We start from the raw sequence: 21431 nt of genomic DNA on the forward strand, positions 1-21431 counted from the left end.
GTCGAGAAAACGCTGTTCAGTCCATGGATGTCAGGAAACTACATCATTGCACAGGCTTCTGAACAACGTTAATATAAGAGACCAGTGGCAGTCAACTTCAGCCTCTTTCACACAGCCATTCCGGTAAATACATGGATAATGTTTCCCATGATTTGTTCCGGAGTTGTTTAATTTGGTTCATTCACAGTTGTTTTCCGGAATCTGTGCGTGCTTTACACACAACCCATAAAGACGTGTGACGTTTGGATGTGAGATGTAATGCGACGTGTACGATTAAACTGAAACTAACCTGAACAATCTGTGCTTCAGTGCTGATAGTGAGGAGCTCCCTGATCGCTGCTTCATTCCACTTTGCACGTATTTTTTCGTCGTGAAGAGTTGCAGGGTAACGTGCATCATCACTACAACACTGCCTTTATGGTTCTGGCTTTTGTTCACACAGCGCTCGTCCCGTAATTTTCCAGAATGAAAATTGTGAAAGGGGCTTTACTAAAGCAGCAGTTATGTAGCTTACTGCATTCGGTGTTTGAAAAAGAAAAAACATTAATGATCATTCTGAAATATCCTGTTGAGTATCAGCAGGCTAGGCTCTCTCTATGGCTCTGGGCTCGGCTAAAGCATACATGACCGTAGTTACCTGTGGTTGGCCTGGCTGTGCATCACTCAGAAAACAACAGGCCAATCAGAAGAGAGGCTCATGAATATTAATTAGATGGGCCAAAATCGACATGTTTTGACAGAGCTCCTAAAAAAGGAGCTGTAAAAATATATTGAGATGGATTTTGGCACTTATACCGCAAATATATATTCTTAAGGACATCAACAACTAAAATAAACCTCCAGAAATGTGTACAATATGGGACCTTTAAATAACTTGTTTACCAATGGGTCTACTTCAGTAAATGGGTGCCGTCAGAATGAGAGTCCAAACAGCTGATAAAAATTGCACTATACACTCCTAAAAAGGAAGGTGCTTTAAAAGGTCTTCACAGTGATGCCACAGAAGAACCATTTTTGGTTCCTCAAAGAACTATTCAGTCAAAGGTTCTTTAAAGAACCATCTCTTTCTTACCTTTTTATAATCTACAGAACCTTTTTACGCCACAAAGAACCTTTTGTGAAACAGAAAGGTTCTTCAGATGGTTCTTTATGAAACCATTTAAACAAAAAAGGTTCTTCTATGGCATTGTGAAGCACCTTTATTTTTAAGAGTGTAGTCCACAATCAATCCATACAGCTTTTTCCTTTAGAAGACATTAATAATGGATTGGAGTGATGTAGATTACTTGTGAATTATTATGATGTTTTTATCAGCTGTTTGGACTCTCATTCTGACGGCATTCATTCAGTGCAGAGGGTCCATTGGTGAGCCAGTAATGCAATGCAATGCAGTGCAATTTCTCCAAATCTGTTCTGGTGAAGAAACAACTCATCTATATCTTGGATGGCCTGAGCATGAGTAAACTGTCACCACATTGTCATTTTTTAGGTAAACTATTCCTATATGTGACCCTGGACCATAAAACCAGTCATAAGGGTATTTTTTTTTTTTTTTTTTGAGATTTACACATAATCTAAAAGCTGAATAAATAAGCTTTCCACTGATGAATAGTTTTATTAGGATAGGACAATATTTGGCCGATATACAACTATTTAGAAATAAAATGTTGTCCAAGTTGTCCAAATGAAATTACTAATCAAAAATTAACTTTTGATATATTTATGGTAGGAAATTTACAAAGTATCTTGATTTTTGGTATAAAAGAAAAATCGATAATTTTGACCCATGCAGTGTATTTTTGGTTATTGCTACAAATATAGGGTATCGCCTTTGATATTATTTTTCTCGAAATCACTAGATGGCAGAAAAACATGCTATAGCACTTTCCAAAACATCTGCTTTTCAAGATACACGTGCAAATTTGGCTGATGCTTGACAGGATTGCGGGCAGCAGCGAAAAGTCGATTCTGTGCTTACTTAATCGAATATTTGATGTTTGTAAAAATGTTGTAGATTTAAGTAGCAATTGAGTATCGCTAAAATTCTTGAATATATGTGACCCTGGACCACAAAACCAGTCTTAAGTCGCTGGGGTTTGTTTGTAGCAATAGCCAAAAATACATTGCATGGGTCAAAATTTTTGATTTTTCTTTTATGCCAAAAATCATTGAGAAATTAAGTAAAGTTAAGTAAAGATTTTTTGTAAAATTCCTACTGTAAATATATCAAAATGTAATTTTTGATTTGTAATATGCATTGTTAAGAACCTAATTTGGACAACTTTAAAGGTGATTTTCTCAGTCTTTTTGATTTTTTTTTTTGCATCCTCAGATTTCAGATTGTCAAATAGATGTATCTCAGTCAAATATTGTCCTATCCTAACAAACCATACATCAATAGAAAGCTTATTTATTGAGCTTTCATATGATGTATAAATCTCAGTTTTGTCAAATTTAACCTTATGACTGGTTTTGTGGTCCAGGGTCACATATCTTGAGACAAAGGTCTTAATGATTTTCAGATTTGTTTAAGATAATTAAATCAACTGTTTTTAAATAACAAAACTATATCTAAAAGTATGGTATTTGGGGTAAAAAGCACCCCTGTTGTTGGGGCTAAAAAGCACAACAATTGACATGATAATTAAAAGAAGGCTGACTTTTCCATTTGTTGACATGACATTGTTAGGTTCAGATGGTAAATATCATATATTATGTTGGATGTCCATCTTAGCGATAATCACCATGTTTAGAATGAAACCATCATATTTGAAACATGCTATTAATCATATTATATAATAAAATATAATTTATTGTTACTACTGTAAATCTATATTAAATTACTATGGGATCTCTTTCAACGCTTTCAGAATCTTTACATTTTAAAATGATTTTGTGTCTGTATTTTAAAATATATGTTTTATTTTAACATTTTAATGACAGTATATTTATTGAACAAAATTGTATTCTTTTATTTTTCAAAATAAGCAGACAATAGTACAAACTTTGTTAAAGTGAATGTTTTGAACAAGTATTAACAAGATTTTAACCATCTGTTTCTCCATACATTTTTCTGCAATCATACACTTTGGGCACAATGAAAAGCTAATTTTTTTCTTCGGGTGTGCCTTTAGCCCCGTTTTACCCTACCTGTACTACTTAAGACTGGTTTTGTGGTCCAGGGTCACATATATGCTGTTTTACTCCTATTTTGCTCATATTCTAACTTTGGCAGATAACCCACCCTGCACCGTTTGTGTTCTAGACTTCAATGATGCCTAAAATTGTGTGACTTGTTGAGTAGTGTGCTATTACATTTATTTGAAAGACCATATGACATGCTATTTTCATGCTATCATATTTTAGGCAGGTATAATTTTAGTTACTGCTAGAACAGTTTGTAATCATAGAGCAAAGATTATTATAGCCTCTTAGTTACTGTGCAAACAGAAACCCTCCATGTGTATTTATTTTAGTCTTTATAATATATGTAATTCAGCACGGCATACAGATTTGACATTTAATTTCTCATGAGAATATTTTGTAACGGTTTTGTTAAGAATTGAGCAGCAATTGCATCATCTTCATTTAAGTGAGCTCATACCTTCTAAAGAGTTTCGTCTCCCATCAGCTCCCACCACCACATCAAAGTCGAAGTCGGCCACAGGGTGATCCCCAGGCCGGATCTCTGCCCTCCAACCTGGCCCTGTAGAAACAAAAGTATTCATTCAGTCTGAAAAATTACAATTGAGATCTCTTTAATATCTCATAGAAAACAATGAGATTTCCAGACACTTATAGATGCTTCAACTAAGAAAATGACCCTAGTAATCATGTGTTTCCTCAACAATATCTCAAACTGTGCTCATATTTGGCAAAATATCAAAAGTCAGCAAAAGTCTAAATCTTAAGGAACTTAAACACTGCACATCAAGAATTTTCTGAGCGCATTTGTTTAGGAGGTTAGTTCACCCAAAAAAAATGAAAACTAGCCCATGATTTACTCACCCTCAAAGCATCCTAGGTGTATATGACTTTCTTTTCTCAGACGAATACAATCAGAGTTATATAAAAAAAAATGTCCTGGGTCTTTAAAGTTTTTTAATAGCAGTGGGTGGGTGTTTCTGTTCAACAGTCTAAAAGAAGTACAATAAAGCACATCCATCCATAATTTAAAAAAAAGTGCCTCACATGGCTTCACAATGGGGTGAATAAAGGCCTCCTGTAGTGAATCGATGTGTTTTTGTAAGAAAAAAATCCATATTTAAAAACATAATAATAATTTTTCTCTAGCTTGCGCTAACTATCTTACATGCAAGCCATTCCGTGTGGATGATGAGAACATATGTATATCGCATGCGCTGCTGATCTCGCAAAATCCAACGTTTGTTTACAGGAGTAAAGTAAGTAAAGTAAAGGAAAACCAGTCTCCTCTTGGCTTATATCGAAATCCTCATTTTGTACTTCTAACTCATGACCATTGTTTTATTTTGCACTCTCCGCTATGCTTCTGCGTTCGTCACTTCTCAATAGTGCATGTGCTATGCATACGCCCTATGTCATCCGCTTGGAATGGCTTGCGCAAGCTAGAGAAAAGTGATTATTACATTTTAAATATGAATATTTTTCTTGCAAAAATGCATCGATTTACTACAGGAGGTCTTTCTTCACCCCACAGAGCCTTGTGAGCCAACTTTTTTTATTATGGATGAATGCGGTTTATTTGACTTCTTTTGGACTGTTGAACAGAAACACCTGCCCACTGCCATTATAAAGCTTGGAAGAGCCATGACAAATTTTAATATGACTTCAACTGGTTTCATCTGAAAGAGGAAAGTCATATACACCTAGGATGCCTTGAGGGTGAGTAAATGATGGGCTAATTTTCATTTTTGGGGGAACAAAGCCTTTGATAGATCTACACTTTTACTGCATGTCAACAATTGACTAATTTGTTAGGAGGAATAAAAACAGACTTATGATGCTTTTCAGATGATTCTACTGAGGAAAGGGTACCCTAATATCCTATTTGTTTTTCTTCTTGAGTTTCAGAGATGACAAATTGGCAAAGATGTCAAATTCTGCAAAACTCAGAGTTTTAAATATGAGCTTAAACATTATTCATCAAACTCTCCAAAGACTGAGATGCTACCGCTTTAATTTCACAGCTCTATACCCTTACTGCAGACCAGGCACTGACTCATTTGTTAGGAGATATAAAAATAGATATAGCATGCTTTTCAGATGATTCTACTAAGAAAACAACCCTTGTAATCAATGTGTGTTCTCTTGAGTATAAGAAGAGGCCTTAACAATGTCCATAAACAACTCCAAAAACACAATTATCTAAGCTGTTATTCATGTTTCTTTTATACACTACCAGCCAAAAGATTTTTTGTTTTTTTTAAATATTTTTTTTCTTTGCTCACCAAGCCTGTATTTATTTGTACAGCAAAAACATTTATTATTATGTTGAAAACAGCTGAGCAGAATTTTTCAAGTCTCCTTGATGAATAGTAAGTTCAGAACTGCATTTATCTGAAATGGAAATCTTTTGCAACCTTATAAATGTCTTTATCATCACTTTTAATCGATTTTAAGCTTACTTGCTAATTAAAATCTGGAATTTCTATCATTTCTAATGTTACAAAAGCTTTTTGACCCTTCTATTCATCAAAGAATCCTGAAAAAAAATTACTCAGCTGTTTTAAATATTGATAATAATAATAATAAATGTTTCTTTAACAGAAAATCAGCATATTAGAATGATTTCTGTATGATCATGTGACACTGAAGACTGTAGTAATGATGTTGAAAATGTAGCTTTGATCATTACTTTTAAAAATAGATTCAAATAGAAAACAGCTATTTAAATAGTAAGAATATGTCACCATTTTGCTGTTTGTGTTGTACTTTGAATCAAATAAATGCAGGCTTGGTGAGCAGAAAACACTTTTTTACAAAAATTAAAAATCTTACTGTTCAAAAACTTTTGACTGGTAGTGTAGCTCTATATTCTTACTCCATGCCAACGATTGATTATGTTGTTTCTATTTTTATTTCTTCTAAGTAATTTCAGAAGAAGCATCTAAGACTTGACACAAAACTGGGAACTCATTAAATCTCCCAAGCAATATTTTTTTCTCCAGGGAGGACAGGAGCTGGGTGGAGCGATAGGACAATAAATACAAATATGAAAATATTTCAAGACACTTCACCCAAGTTCACTTCAGATGAACTGTTCTTGCCGTAAGTGAACCGCAGGTTGTTTGAAATGAAAATAATCTGCTAAATGAAAACATATTTGTCTAGCAGCTACATATTTCAACAAGATTAGGTAATGTTACTCATATATGCATTATGCAATCTTGTCAAGCACACTCTGCATTCCAGAAACACACAGTCATAAGTCATTCAACCATTAATAATAAAAGCCAACTATCAGAGTACAACTTAAAAGCAAAATCAACCAAAACTGTCTAACACATACAAGTTGAGAACTTGAGATCAAACCCAACTATGAGTATCGCTTCAAGGCCATAGTACAGGGTCACAGCAAGAACACATGCTTAATTTAGAAAGCTCTTTTGTTTTTATCAGCCTGCTGTCATTGCTGTTGAAGGGAGAAAGATAGATTGCTAATGGTCTAGAAGTCTAGGGGAGAAGCTTACGCAATGTTGTTCTACCATAGAAGACCAAAGTGGCCACATATGGAAATACGCTCCTTGGACCTATGAGTTGTGTTTCTAATTATCAAGATCAACTAATCAGTTTCTTTGTTTCTCTGATCTTAAAAATCTTGTGAAATGAGATAGGTGTGTAACAGGTGAACGCTATGCATGCTATGTAGTCATAAAATGACGCTTGGATGCGGCAGGGGAGAGAGAAGTGGATCTGAACACTTTCCATGGGCATTAAAATTGCATTAACAACTCTGCAGGTGTTGTTTGGTTGTCATGGAAACAGCTATTATAGTGAAGCAGGAAGCACTCCGTCCGTTCATCTTCCTGATAATGACAGACCAGTCCAGAAAACCTTAAACAGCTCCAAAGAAAACGTCGTAATACAGAGGCAGCAATCAAAAGAACCGAGATTTATCAAGAAGACTAAATGAACATTTTAATACTCAACCATATGTGGTGTCTAGTAAAACTATGGGTATATAAAGTTAATTAAATCAAACTATATATATGGGATATATGAGCTTTCTTGATATATAAACAGGCTTAGAAAGCAAACTGAATAGTCAGTGCATTTTTTATACCAGTAAAAAAGGACACACTTGACTAAATGTAGGCCTATGTTTCTTTTAATTAACACAGACATTTTAAATATTTTTTTGTTGTTTTAATGGATAAGTTGCATAATCATATAATGAAAGAAAAGCAAAAAATGTCCAGCATGTGTGTGAACTCTCCCAAAACTCTTCCATAATGGAAAAAATAAAATAAAATAAAGCTAAATAAATCTTGAAATAAGAATAAAATAAAATCTTAAAATAAAATAAAGCAAAATTAAATCTTAAAATAAAACCTCAAAATACAAAAATAGAATAAACTACATTTTTAAAATAAAACCTTAAAACCTTATAATAAAAAATAAATAAATAAAGTCAACTCTTAAAATAAAACAAAGCAAAATAAAATCTTAATATACAAAAATAGAATAAAATTAAATTAAATCTTAAAATAAAATAAAATAAAAATGTGACATTATTTTTGGTTCATGTTCCCTTTTAAACACTGCTCGTAAATCATTAGATTAAATTACAAATTATTATTTTTTTTTTTTATCATTATTTTCCATTATTTTAAAATTGTTTTCCAGAGAATATAGTAATGCATTTATAATACCAGTGAAAATGACACACTTGAACTCTCCTAAAACTCTTCAATAATGGAAAAAATTAAATAAATGAAAACAAAATAAAATAAAGCAAAATTAAATCTTAAAATAAAACCTTAAAATAAATAAAATAAAACAAAATCTTAAAATAAAATAAAATAAAGCAAAATAGAATCATAAAATAAAACCTTAGAATAAAAAGTAAAATACACACATCCTGATATAGAAGGCATTATGGTTGAAGGAGAGAAGCATATCATTTCGCTTTATGCTGATGACATTATGCTGTATCTGTCTAATATAGCTACATCGCTCCCTACCCTCTGCGCCCTGTTAGAGGAATATAGCTGCGTCTCTGGGTATAAGATAAATAAGCAGAAAAGTGTCATGATGCCTCTTAACCCAGCTGCTCAAGGACTATCAAGGAAAGACATTCCCTTTTATTGGGACCCCTGTAAACTATGTTATCTTGGTCTGCAAATACCCAACCAGCCACATCAGATTTACTCTTTAAATTATGAACCGCTATTTAAAAAAGTTGAGGCAGATCTGGATAGATGGAAATCTCTTCCAATATCCCTAATTGGAAGGATAAATTGTATTAAAATGAATATCCTACCCAAGTTCCTTTACTTGTTTCAAGCACTGCCAACTCCAATTCCGAAAGCGTTTTTTAAAAATCTGGACAGACTGATATCTAGATTCTTATGGAACGGTAAAACTCCCAGAATTAAGCTCAAAACCCTTTGCCGTCCCACTGAGCAGGGAGGATTAAACTTGCCTGATTTTCAGTTATATTATCTGGCTGCCCAATCCAGAGCTATTTGGATCTGGATCCAAAACTTGGAACACCCTCCAGCTTGGAAACAGATTGAACAGTCCCATACGGCGGAAGCGTTGTCTAGCATCCCATTTATTTACCGTTATTACAAGCAGAAAAATGTAACTCAAAATCCAATAATAAAACTTACATCTAAAATCTGGGAGGAAATTAGAACAAAGTTCCATAGTGTCCGCACATTGTACAGATCTACCCCATTCCATTTTAATCCGGTTTTACCTGGGATATTAAAAGATGGCATTACTAGAGACTGGTATAACAGAGGCATATGTACTTTTGGACATCTATATGAGGACAATAATTTGAAATCCTTTGAACAACTAAGACATTCTTTTGGGCTCCCCTCTGCACATTTCTTTAAATACCTACAAGTTAGGGACTTTATTAGGGTGCAGCAGGGTGGGAAACTTATCCCCTTGGAGGATTTTGAGGTAGACTGTATGATGCGAGACAAGCATAACTCTAAAGGCTTCCTATCCTATGCTTATAACAGACTAATGAGCCTGGCAAAAAATAAAGCTCTTACTGCAAAAGCTAAGTGGGAAGCGGACATTAATTATGCTTTTAATGACTTTGAATGGAAGGAGATTTGCAGTAGCTCTCAATTATTCTCCTATAACAGTCGACACAGACTCTTACAGTTTAATCTTATACATAGGGTTTACATGACACCTCATCGTCTTCATAAGATAAGTAGTAAATATTCTGAATACTGCCCTAGGTGTAAGACTGAAACAGGGTCCCTTCTTCACATGTTTTGGACGTGTGGGTGTCTGGAGCAGTACTGGGGATCTATTTTGGACATTATTACAGGAATTTTGGGGGTGGAAATCCCAGCCAATCCACGGCTGACGATATTAGGAGACCTGTCGGTCTTACCAAATAACACGAAAGACAAGACTCGCTTCGTCAGACTAGCCCTAATTGCAGCTAACAAATGTATAGCTATCAACTGGAAAAGCGAGGAGCCCCCTGGTGTTTCTTTGTGGCTTAAAGAGCTCTCGTCGTACCTGCCACCAGAAAAGATCATGTTTAATCTCAGGAAAAAACCATCAGTCTTTGATAAATGCTGGGGAGGATTTCTGACCTTTTTACATAATAGAGCTGCCCCTGTAAGCAGTGTCCATGGTCAAAATTGAAAACTGTACTGCAGTGGCCTGCAGGAGTCCTGGGTGGTTCCCAGGGCAGGGCTGATGCAACTTTCCCCAGGCCGTTTGTTGTCTCTATCTTCTGTATCAATCTATCTCTGTGCATCTTGTTTTTAATAATATTTAATATATATATTTTTCTTTGTGTTGTTTCCTTTATTTTAATTTTTTTTTTTTTTTTTCTGATTATTACTGGTGTACTGGGGTATGGTGTATTGCTATGATTTCTTGTTTTTGTTTTTCCCCACTCTTGTCCAGGGGAAGGGGAGGGAGGGGGGTTAGGGGGGTAATGTGGGATGTTAATTGATTGCATTGACCTTGAAGTGTTGTACGAAATCTTAATAAATAAATTGTTCAAAAAAAAAAAAAAGTAAAATACAATAAAATCTTAAAATAAAATAAAGCAAAATAAAATCTAAAAATAAAACCTTCAAATAAAAAAATAATAAAATTAAATAAAATTAAATCGTAAAATAAAAATGAGACATTATTTTTTGTTAATGTTGCCTTTTAAACATTGTTTGTTAATCATTAGATTAAATCACAAATTATTTGACTATTATTTTTATCATTATTTTTCATTATTTTTAAATTGTTTTCCAGAGAATACAATAGTGCACAACATTTTAAATAAAATACGTTTTTTGTTTTAATGGATACGTTGCATAATCATATAATAAAAGAACAGCACCTCTTTCTCACACATGCCTCCCAAAACTTTACCATATTAGAAAAAAAAATAAAATAAAAAACCTTAAAAATAAATAAAATCTTAAAATAAAATAAAATTAATAAAATAAAATGCACCTTTAAGCAAAAAGTGACATTATTTTTGGTTTAAATAAAATAAAACCTTAAAAATAATACAATTAAATAAAAGCTTGATCCAAACAAAGGGTAGCTTTTGAAGAAGTACATATAGAAAATAGCACTTTATGATGGCCCCATATTACCATCTGTGTTTTTACAGTTTTCTATTTTTTTATTAGCCAAAAACAGCAGAGCATGGTGCTAGCAACACCAAGGTCATTGTTTCAGTTCCCAGGGAAAGCAAGAACTGATATAAATGTAAAATGTGTACTTTGAATGCAATGTAAGTCGCTTTTGAATAAAAGTGTCTGCCAAATGTAAATGTAAATGTAAATGTTTACTATTCTTAGAAGTAGCAATAATAAACATTGAGTAGGTGTGTCCAAACTTTGACTGCTAGTCCTGAGAACTAGCAGTCTGGATCTGATGCCGTCAGTCTCACCCTCATTCTCCTGGTCCTCTGGAGGTTCCACCAGTTTGACGAACTCCACATTAACATGAAACTCCACACCCAGAAGCAAAGCGATCTTCAGGAGCATGAGCTGGAGTTGCCGAATGCCTGCCAAACCCAGCCAGAGCAAGAACCATTAGCCTCACAGTCACGCTAACGCTGCCTCACTTATAAAAACACCAAGCAGAAGAACTAACAGATGTGAGAACAGAAATATCGTCATTGGAGTGGCAGGATAGTATTTTCACTTAGTGCTTCATCATTTGGCTAGTTCATCCAAAAATGGAAATTCTATCATCGGCTCTTTTCCATACAGTGAAAATAGATAGGGACTGGGACTGTCAAGCTCCTAAAAGGACATTAAAACTACATAAAAGTAGTTAATATGACTTTTGTGACATATCCAAAATCCTAAAAAGTTATACGATAGCTTTGCGTGAGGAACAAACTGAAATGTAAGTCTTGACAGCCACTGGTCACCATCTACTTTGACTGTATGGAGGTAGAAGCCTTTTCTTTTGCATTCTATATATATGTGACCCTGGACCACAAAACCAATCATAGGTAGCACAGGTATATTTGTAGCAATAGCCAACAATACTTTGTATGGGTCAAAATGACCAATTTTTCTTTTATGGCAAAAATCATTGGGAAATTAAGTAAAGATCATGTTCTGTGAAGATATTTTGTAAATTTCCTACCGTAAATATATCAAAACATAATTTTTAATTAGTAATAAGCATCGCTGAGAACTTAATTTGGACAAATTTAGAGGCGATTTTCTCAATATTTCGATTTTTTTGCACCCTCAGATTCCAGATTTTCAAATAGTTGTTCGACCAAATATCCCATATATCAATGAAAAGCTTATTTATTCAGCTTTCAGATATTTCAGGATTGCAAAAAAATTACCTTATGACTGGTTTTGTGGTCCAAGGTCACATATATACAGTGCCTTGCGAAAGTATTCATACCCCTTCATTTTTTATGTTTTGTTATGTTGCAGCCTTATGTTTAACTGCTTTAAATGACTTTTTTCCACATCAATCTACACTCCATACATTTATGTATGAGTATAACTGTATTTTGTACATTAAATATGATTAATATGCTGTTAATTCAGTATATTTTATTATACTTGCCCTTTAAGTTATTTGTACTTAAATACTTAATTTAATTAAAAGACTACATTAGGTGAACTCAAAGTTTTTTTTAGCTACTATTACTAAATTAAATTGAGTTTGACATTGTTATTTTTGTATTATTCATATATTATTGTAGTTTTTATTAATATTTTATATTCACTTACATTTTTAAAGCGTTTGTATTTTTTTATTTATTTTTGTTTGATTTCTTGAAATTATTTCTAGTAAAAATGTGATGTGCTTTGTCATTTATTTATTTATTATTTATTTAATTTTTATTTCAGTTTAAGTTATTTATCTTTCATTCCAGTTAGTAATTTTAGTGTTTTAAATTTATTTAAATTTATTTAAATTAGTTGCCAACTCAATTTAAATTAACAAATATGCTTTTAGTTATAGTTAACCATAATAAACATGCTGAGGGAATGAGTTTCCTCAAATAATTTACTTATTAGGGTTTTGTTTTGTCAAAACAATGAAAAGGAGAATTAAAAAATGATTGCTGCTTTAAACAAGGAAGTTATGATAGGGTGTTTATAATATGATTAAATGAACACAGAGAATAAGTTGTTTCAGAACTCACTGATGTGGTCTATTGCTCCAGCACAGAACTTTCCGTAGAACTTCTTGGCTCCTAAGGCCCTGAGGTCATGAATGGTGTAGGGCCAGAGATGTAGGACGTTGTTCCTGGAGAACGTGTCTCTCTTCTCTATTACCACCACTTTGGCTCCGAGGAAAGCTAATTCGATGGCAGTCCGCAAGCCACAGGGGCCTCCTCCAATTATCAAGCACTGAAAGTTGGTCAGAAATTGAGAGAATCAGCAGGGCAAGCATTTAACCAAGGTCACTGTTTTCATTCAAAAAACTAAGTACAGAACAAATGGGTGGTGCATTGTTTTCATTGCTTTTGAATTTCCACAAATATGTACAAAAGAAGGGAATACAGATGTCTAAAGACATCTTTTCCTCTCTAGGACCTTTGTGTGCTTTGTAATACCTTGTGTATTTTGCTTTATTGAAAATCAAGGAGCCTATTTTACTCTGCGGTGAGCAAACAGCTCTTGCCCACTCTTTGAGGAAGTGTCCCTGAAAGCAGAAAATCTTAGCAGACAAGCTTAAGAAAAAATGAAGCAGTAATGCAAATGTTTGTCCAAACACCACATCACAACCGGTGTCAATAACTGGAGGCGCGTGTGTGATTTCCTCAGCATTTAATCATAATTACAGTCCTGTCATATCAAAGGCATGATTCATGCATCAGGCTTAAATGAATGCATGAAGTCAAGACGTCAGGTTCCAGGACGTGTCTGAGAATGTCTGCTGTGGGTATGACTTCATCCTCTCTGGTTTAGTGATGAAAGATCACTTTTTATGTGGAGAGATGATCTCCACACAAATCTATTCTTGAGTCACAGAAGTGAGCCACATCTTGGACTCACATCAGGCTTTAGCTTATTTTCAGTCCAGATGGTACAATGTACCTTTTTTTCTACTTGATCTATTCATTTCCTACCCCTCCTTTGATTTCCCGCACACATAGTCAACTTCAGGACGGTTAACTGACCTCAAAATAAGGAAGCAGCAGTGAGGGCAGCTAGCGCTTCCTGTCACAGTGTGCGTACGGCAAAGACTCTCTGCCTGTGCTGTGATCAATATTGTGATATGCTCGGGTTTCAGCCCCTCCTGATCCTGGATCTTATCATGTTTATGTAGACCTCACTGTCTGTGTAGATAGTTGTCCCTGGCACTGTGTCAGTTGTGGCTATTTACGGATCTCAGTCTGCTAGAAGCACAGATAATGCCATTAAAAGGTCTTCAGCTTTCATTAATAAAAATAAGACAAAAATTTAGACATTCTGTGCTTTGTGAGTGTGCGTGTAAGTTTCAACCCTGTTACTTACAAATATATTTGTGTGTGAATAACATGGTTGATAGTGCCAATAGGAATGTGTGTGTACTGTTGAGTTTCAGGGTTAATAGCATCAAAAGGAGTCTACAAAAATATATTCAAAAAATAACAGGGTTGAATGTTTCAATAGGACTCGTGTGTGTATTTTTGAGTAACAGAGTATCGATAGAAACTGTGTATGTTAAAGTAACAGTATTACAGGTATCAACAAGAATGTGTTTGTGTTTTTGTGAATAACAGGGATAAAAGTATTAATATAGACTGTGTATTTTGAGTTTGAAAAATCAACAGCAATTGTGTATTTTTAAGAAACAAGACTAGAAGGAAAGGAATGAAAGGAAAGGGCATGATGTGTGCCCAAGTATGGTGTCCCATACTTGGAATTTGTGCTCTGCATTTCAGCCATCATAGTGCATACACACACAGTAGAGAGTAGTGAACAAACACACACACACACACACACACACACACACACACACACACACACACACACACACACACACACACACACACACACACCTCAGTTGTGGTATTGAAGGTGGATGAGAGTACTGTATTAGAGCATTTACTCCCCCTACCTACAATTTCTGCTGGTACCAAGATACAAACTCTCTAACTATTAGGCCACAACTGCCCTCAGCTTCCAAAAGCATCAGCAGGAGTGTTTTTGTGAATTACAGGGTTGAAAGTATTAATATAGACTGTGTGTATTTGAGTAACATAGTTGAAAAAAAATCTACAGCAATTGTGTATTTTTAAGTAACTGGATTAAAAGTACCAGTGTGAGTGTGTTTGTGTATATGTGACTTACAGGGTTGAAAGTATCAACAGAAATTGTGTATTTGAAATAACAAGATTGCAGGCATCAACAAAAGTGTGTTTGTGTATTTGTGAAGAACAGCGTTGAAAATGTCAATATCGACTGTGTGTGTGTTTTCTGAGTAACAGAGTTGAAAGAGTCAATAGAAATTGTGTATTTGATGTAACACGACTACAGGCATCAACAAGAGTGTGTTTGTGTATTTGTGAATAACAGGGTTGAAAGTATTAATATAGACTGTGTGTATTTTAAGTAACAGCGTTATATAAAACAACAGCAATTGTGTACTTTTAAGTAACTAGATTAAAAGTATCAGTAGGAGTGTTCTGTGCATTTGTGAGTAACAGGGTTGAACAAATCAATAGAAATTGTGTATTTGAAGTAACATAATTGCAGGTAACAGCGAAAGTGTTTGTGCATTTGTGAATGACAGGGTTGAAAGTATCAGTATTGACTATGTTTGTTGAATAACAGAGTTGAAAATATCAGCAGAAACTGTGTATTTTCAAGTAACAAAATTAAAAGAATCAATAGGAGTGTTTTGTGCATTTGTGAGTACCAGAGTTCAAAGAATCAATAGAAATTGTGTATTTGAATTACAAGATTGCAAGTGTCGACAAAAGTGTGATTGTGCGTTTGTGAATAACAGGGTTGAAAGTATTGATATTGATTGTGTGTGTTTTCTGAGTTGAAAATATCAACAGCAATTGTGTATTTTAAAGTAACAAGATTAAAATAATCATTAAGAGTGTTTTGATCTGAATAACAGGGTTGAAAGATTAGAAATTGTGCATTTGCAGTAATAAGATTGCAGGTATCAGCAAAAGTGTGTTTGTCTATTTGTGAATAACAGGGTTGAAAGTATTGATATTGATTGTGTGTGTTTTCTGAGTTGAAAATATCAACAGCAATTGTGTATTTTAAAGTAACAAGATTAAAATAATCATTAAGAGTGTTTTGATCTGAATAACAGGGTTAGAAGATTAGAATTGTAAAGATTAGAAATTGTGCATTTGCAGTAATAAGATTGCAGGTATCAGCAAAAGTGTGTTTGTCTATTTGTGAATAACAGGGTTAAAAGTATCAATACTGACTGTATGTTTTGTGAGTAACAGTTGAAAATATTAACAGCAATTGTGTATCAAGTAAAAAAATGAAAAGTATCAGTAGGAGTGTTTTGTGCATTTGTGAGTAACAGGGTTGAAAGAATCAATCGAAATTGTTTATTTGCAGTAACAAGATTGCAGGTATCAACAAGTGTGTATTTATGTATCTATGAATAACAGGGTGGAAAGTATCAGTATTGACTGTATGTTTTCTGAGTAACAGTGTTGAAAATATCAACAGCAATTCTGTATTTTTAAATAACAAGATTCAAAGTATCACTAGGAGTGTTTTTATGAATTCGTGAATAACAGGGTTGAAAGAACCGACAGAAACTGTGTATTTGAAATAAGATTGCTAGCATCAACAGGAGTGTGTTTGTGAGTAACGGTGTTGAAAATATCAGCACCAGTGTGTAGCAGTAGTGGAGAAAGTATTGTGGTTGGAGGAATGCATACCGAGAAAACAAGCAAGTATTAAATGCCTGAGGGGAGATCTGTTATTCATCAGTGCTGCAGGTATGAGGCTGGCAGACGCAGGTGGCCACTGCACTGTCTGGACAGGTCTGTCTCTGCACTGCTGCTTTTGATTACACTGGATGGACCAGTTACCACCAGCACAGACTGACAGGCCAGGTGCACAGTTTCTGTTTGACTTTACCTTAACTAAAAGCCGCAGAGAATGAACAAAGGCAGCCTATTCAGAAAAGACAGAGAGCCTCGCAACCACTCCAGGGAAAAGATTTACCATCCCCACAGACTAATGAAACGCTCCATCAGTCAGAGCAGATATGAACACAATGATAACTCTTTTGTTTCTGCTCATCCCCACCCTGAAACCGAGCAGAACAGTAGTCCAGAGGTGAAGTTTCCTGTTGAGTCAGCATGGACCTGTTTCCTGCCATCAGTGGGTGCCCAAAATCATGCACTTATTTTGGTTGCCCATAGTACAGAATATCTTCTTTTCGTAATGAAATCAAATTGAGAGCAAATGTCTAATAACTCCTGCTTGTCAGATTTTTTTTACTTGAGAAGTTAGTTATATCTGTCTCCACCAGAGTTTCAGAACATCTCAATAATGTCTCAGATTGTTTTTCTGACCAACAAAATCTACAACCAAAAGTCTGAAATTTTCAACATTTAAACACTCAATATTAAATCTACTATTACAGTTTGTCAATAATAGGCATGTAAAAATTTTTTTTTAGAAAAATCTGAGACAAATATTACTCAAATTGAATATCAATTGGACAACTGAGAACATCTAATTCCCTAAGCTATGAAAGAACAACCTCAGAGCAATAAAACAATTCTGTGTCCTCTTTTTAAAGTCCAGCCAATCAGTGTACAGGCCAACGTCAGCTACAAAATCCCATCACACCACTGGTACTTCAGGCTGGTTCAGCCTCTTTTATCTCATGGAAAAGTCTGTAGGAAAGGAACTGGCGGCATGACCTGCCAGATGAGACTTCCTGGTGAAAGCCACGGTATGTGTTGAACCAACAGTCACTTTACACAAAGCCCAGTGGAACAGAGACCACCTCGCTGCGGGACCAATAACTTAAACCCAGACACACATACTTATCCTGCTTCTAGCACACAATGTGATCACAGTTTGCTTGAGCAGTTTGCTCAATTAGACATCACACCACTAGAGAAAGCTGCTCGATGGACTGAAGCAGACCACCAGGAGAGCAACCCAGACTCACAATCATTGAGGCCTGCATGAGAATAAAAGAGGCAGCCGAAATTGCTGATACTTCTAGTGTAATGGAACAAAAGTCCTGGTAATGGGTGTTAGCATATAATGCCACTGTATGATTTGTTTACATTTCCCAAGTAATCACTGTTGATACCTCAAAATCACAGCTGTAAGCATATGTCTAGCAGACTGCACACATGCTTAAACATACACAAAGAGAAGAACTTGACTTTCCCAATGTGGAAAACAGTGCCTCTTTGCATGAGCTCACAAGAGTCTGGGTCAGGAGCTCACTCTGCTCAGACTCAGCTCCAAGTATTTACCACAAAATCCGGTGGTGAAACCACTACACCACCCCTGAAAAACAGTCCAAAAATGTATGAGACACTTTTTGTGTCAGCTTTATTTAACTGCTGCCCAATGTGGGACTCCATTTAAGAATCATTCTGTAAAACAGATCAATTCCATAACAACGGGGAAAATTCATTAAGTATTTCAAATATGAATGACAACAAAGAAATTAATAATTTTATTTAGTAAAGATGCAGCTGATCAAATATTATAGTAATTACTTTTACATTATTACAAAATATTTATATTTTTAAAAAATCTATTCTTTTAAATGTTCTTTTTATTAAAGAATCTGTATTTTTAAAGTTTCCACAAAAATATTAAGCAGCAAAACTGTTTAACATTAGTGTTTGGCATGAATAATAATAAGTAATGTTTATTTTCCACCAAATCAGCATTTTAGAATAATTTCTGAGGATCATGTGTTACTGAAGACTTGCGTAATGATGCTGAAAATTCAGTTTTATTCATAGGAATAAATTACATTTGAAGCTATATTAAAATAGAAAACATTTATTTTAAATTGCAATACTACAGTTTTTCCTCTGGAATCTAATGTTAAAATTATTGTCACACTTTTTTTTGCACTGAAAGTCCAAACTTTCAGATTAAGCCTTTGGTAATAAAGCCAGTATAAAACAATAAAACAGGCAGTTGAGCTGTCCCGCTGGTTGATAAAGAGAGAATGAGCTCATATCCTGGACAGACTGTGAATCTGGCAGACAGTTGGAGGCTGGTGAGCAGTGATATCGTGTCACTCTTCCTAAACCACACCTTTTTTTTTCCCAACTCAACTCAAGTCACAACAGGATGAAGGGGCAGATGGTCTGTTATTCATCAGGATGTTAAAACACCTTTCATATGCCAGTTTCATGTGCAGAGTTAACTAGGTGCAGAGAGGGGAAAAAGTATTTGATCCCCTGCTGATTTTGTACGTTTGCCCACTGAAAAATAAATGATCAGGCTATAATTTTAATGGTAAGTTTATTTTAACAGTGTAAGAGTTTATAAATTGATTTGCATTTTAATGAGTGAAATAAGTATTTGATTCCCTATCAGTCAGCAAGATTTCTGACTCCCAGGTATCTTTTATACAGGTAATGAGCTGCAATTAGGAGCACTCTCTTAAAGGAAGTGCTCCTAATCTCAGTTTGTTACCTGTATAACAGACACCTGTCCACAAAGCAATCAATCAATCAGATTCCAAACTCTCCACCATGGCCAAGACCAAAGAGCTGTCCAAGGATGTCAGGGACAAGATTGTAGACCCACACAAGGCTGGAATGGACTACAAGACCATCGCCATGCAGCTTAGTGAGAAGGTGACAACAGTTGGTGCGATTATTCGCAAATGGAAGAAACACAAAATAACTGTCAATCTCCTTCGGTCTGGGGCTCCATGCAAGATCTCACCTCGTGGAGTTTTAATAAACAAGAGAATGGTGTGGAATCAGCCCAGAACTACACTGGAGGATCTTGTCAGTGATCTTAAGGCAGCTGGGAGCATAGTTACCAAGAAAACAACTGGTAACACACTACACTGTGAAGGGCTGAAATCCAGCGCCCACAAGGTCCTCCTGCTCAAGAAAGCAAATGTACAGGCCCGTCTGAAGTTAACCAATGAACATCTGAATGATTCAGAGGAAAACTGGGTGAAAGTGTTGTGGTCAAATGAGACCAAAATCTTTGGCATCAACTCAACTCGCCGTGTTTGGAGGAGGAATGCTGCCTATGCCAAGGCACTGAAAATAGGTCATGGATGGGTATGACCCAAAACACACGGCCAGGGCAACAAAGGAGTGGCTCAAGAAGAAGCACATTAAGGTCCTGGAGTGGCCTGGCCAATCTCCAGACCTTATTCCCGTAGAAAATCTGTGGAGGAAGCTGAAGGTTCAAGTTGCCAAATGTCAGCCTCGAAACTTTAATGACTTGGAGAGGATCTGAGGAGGAGTGGGACAAAATCCCTCCTGTGATGTGTGCAAACCTGGTGGCCAACTACAAGAAACGTCTGACCTGACAAGGGTTTTGCCACCAAGTACAAAGCACGGTTTTACTTACTTATTATACTCATTTCACTCATTAAAATGCAAATAAACCTACCATTAAAACAAAGACTGATCATTTCTTTGTCAGTGGGCAACGTACAAAATCAGCAGGGGATTAAATAATTTTTTCCCTCACTGTAAGCCATTTGAAGATTGGTTTCCAGAGTGAAGACACTTTGTCTGTTTCAGCAATTCAGAAAGCCAACCTCTGACTTCACAAGGTGAAACAAGCTCTTTGTCTGATCAATGGCAGATGGAAATTGTCTTAAAAAAGCCTAAAATCTTAAACTAGTAAGGGTCCAATGGTTAATATGACTATTTAAATACTCCTATGAATCATTTTGCAGTTATAGCATACCTGTCTTGTCTGAAACACTGCCATTAGTTAACACTGTTCTGGCTTTGATTAAAGTGTGCAGAACAGCCCTCCGTCAGCCCTACTGTATATAATTACAATCTTTATTACAAAGAGCTAAATTACACTCTAGAAAGAGCTGAATAATTACGCTCCTTCACATCAGAAATGTTAGTGGGCCGTTTATTGCTCATATGAAGTGAACTTGTTAAATTATGCTCTCTTTGAAACACTTCAAACACCCGCTAACAATAAGCTGAGGTTGATTCCATGCAGCCTTTCAAACTGTGCATGCATAGTGTGTGTGTGTGAAGGGGAAAGTTCTCATAATGAACAAGTCAAGTCAAGAGTCTGATCTTCTGAAGTAATCATATCTGCTGAGTGATGCTGTCTCTGGAAGAGTGTTATGATGAGTGTTACTCACTAGCACATGGACCTTAAGACAAGCTTTTATATATTGAGGGCTCTTTGAGAAAGGTTGTACATTAGCACATTGCCCGCCCACTTGTTGCACATGCAAACCCAGGGAAATCTGAACCCCTCCTCCCTGAAACACTGTAGCGGATTCCTGTGGATATCATCATTTCGAGAAGATGATGTGCTCTGCTCTGTGAGGGTAAATCCATTGGGGTACAGTTAGGGTATGTTGAAAAACTCACATCATATGTAGGTGTACAAACTGCAATGCTTTATCAATATGTTTTTGCATTGGGCTAACGCATATACCATGGCTGTTTTGGTGTTTAATAGTAATGGTAATCCGTTTTCGACATGCGCTGCATGCAGCCGACCAATCACAAACCGCAGATTAGCGTCACACAAAGGAGGGGTTCGGAAAAATGTATCGTTGAATGATTTGTTTGGGTACTTGGGTACTACTAAAGGTTCTTCATGAAATTACAGATG

General features: G+C 35.4%; 1 protein-coding gene across 3 annotated transcripts in view; it reads right to left on the bottom strand.

The window, feature by feature from the left end:
- Positions 1 to 21431, bottom strand: part of mical2a (microtubule associated monooxygenase, calponin and LIM domain containing 2a) — a 92587-nt gene that overhangs the window by 43277 nt on the left and 27879 nt on the right. For all 3 annotated transcript variants that reach the window (XM_073835664.1, XM_073835663.1, XM_073835665.1), the window contains exons 3-5: positions 12824 to 13031; positions 11087 to 11203; positions 3605 to 3706 (exon numbers count right to left, since the gene is read on the bottom strand). In XM_073835664.1, the coding sequence (XP_073691765.1) occupies positions 3605 to 3706; positions 11087 to 11203; positions 12824 to 13031 (427 nt within the window). The remainder of the gene's footprint in view (positions 1 to 3604; positions 3707 to 11086; positions 11204 to 12823; positions 13032 to 21431) is intronic.

Source organism: Garra rufa, chromosome 3 (genome assembly GCF_049309525.1).
Source record: "Garra rufa chromosome 3, GarRuf1.0, whole genome shotgun sequence".
Taxonomy (NCBI): Eukaryota; Metazoa; Chordata; class Actinopteri; order Cypriniformes; family Cyprinidae; genus Garra; species Garra rufa.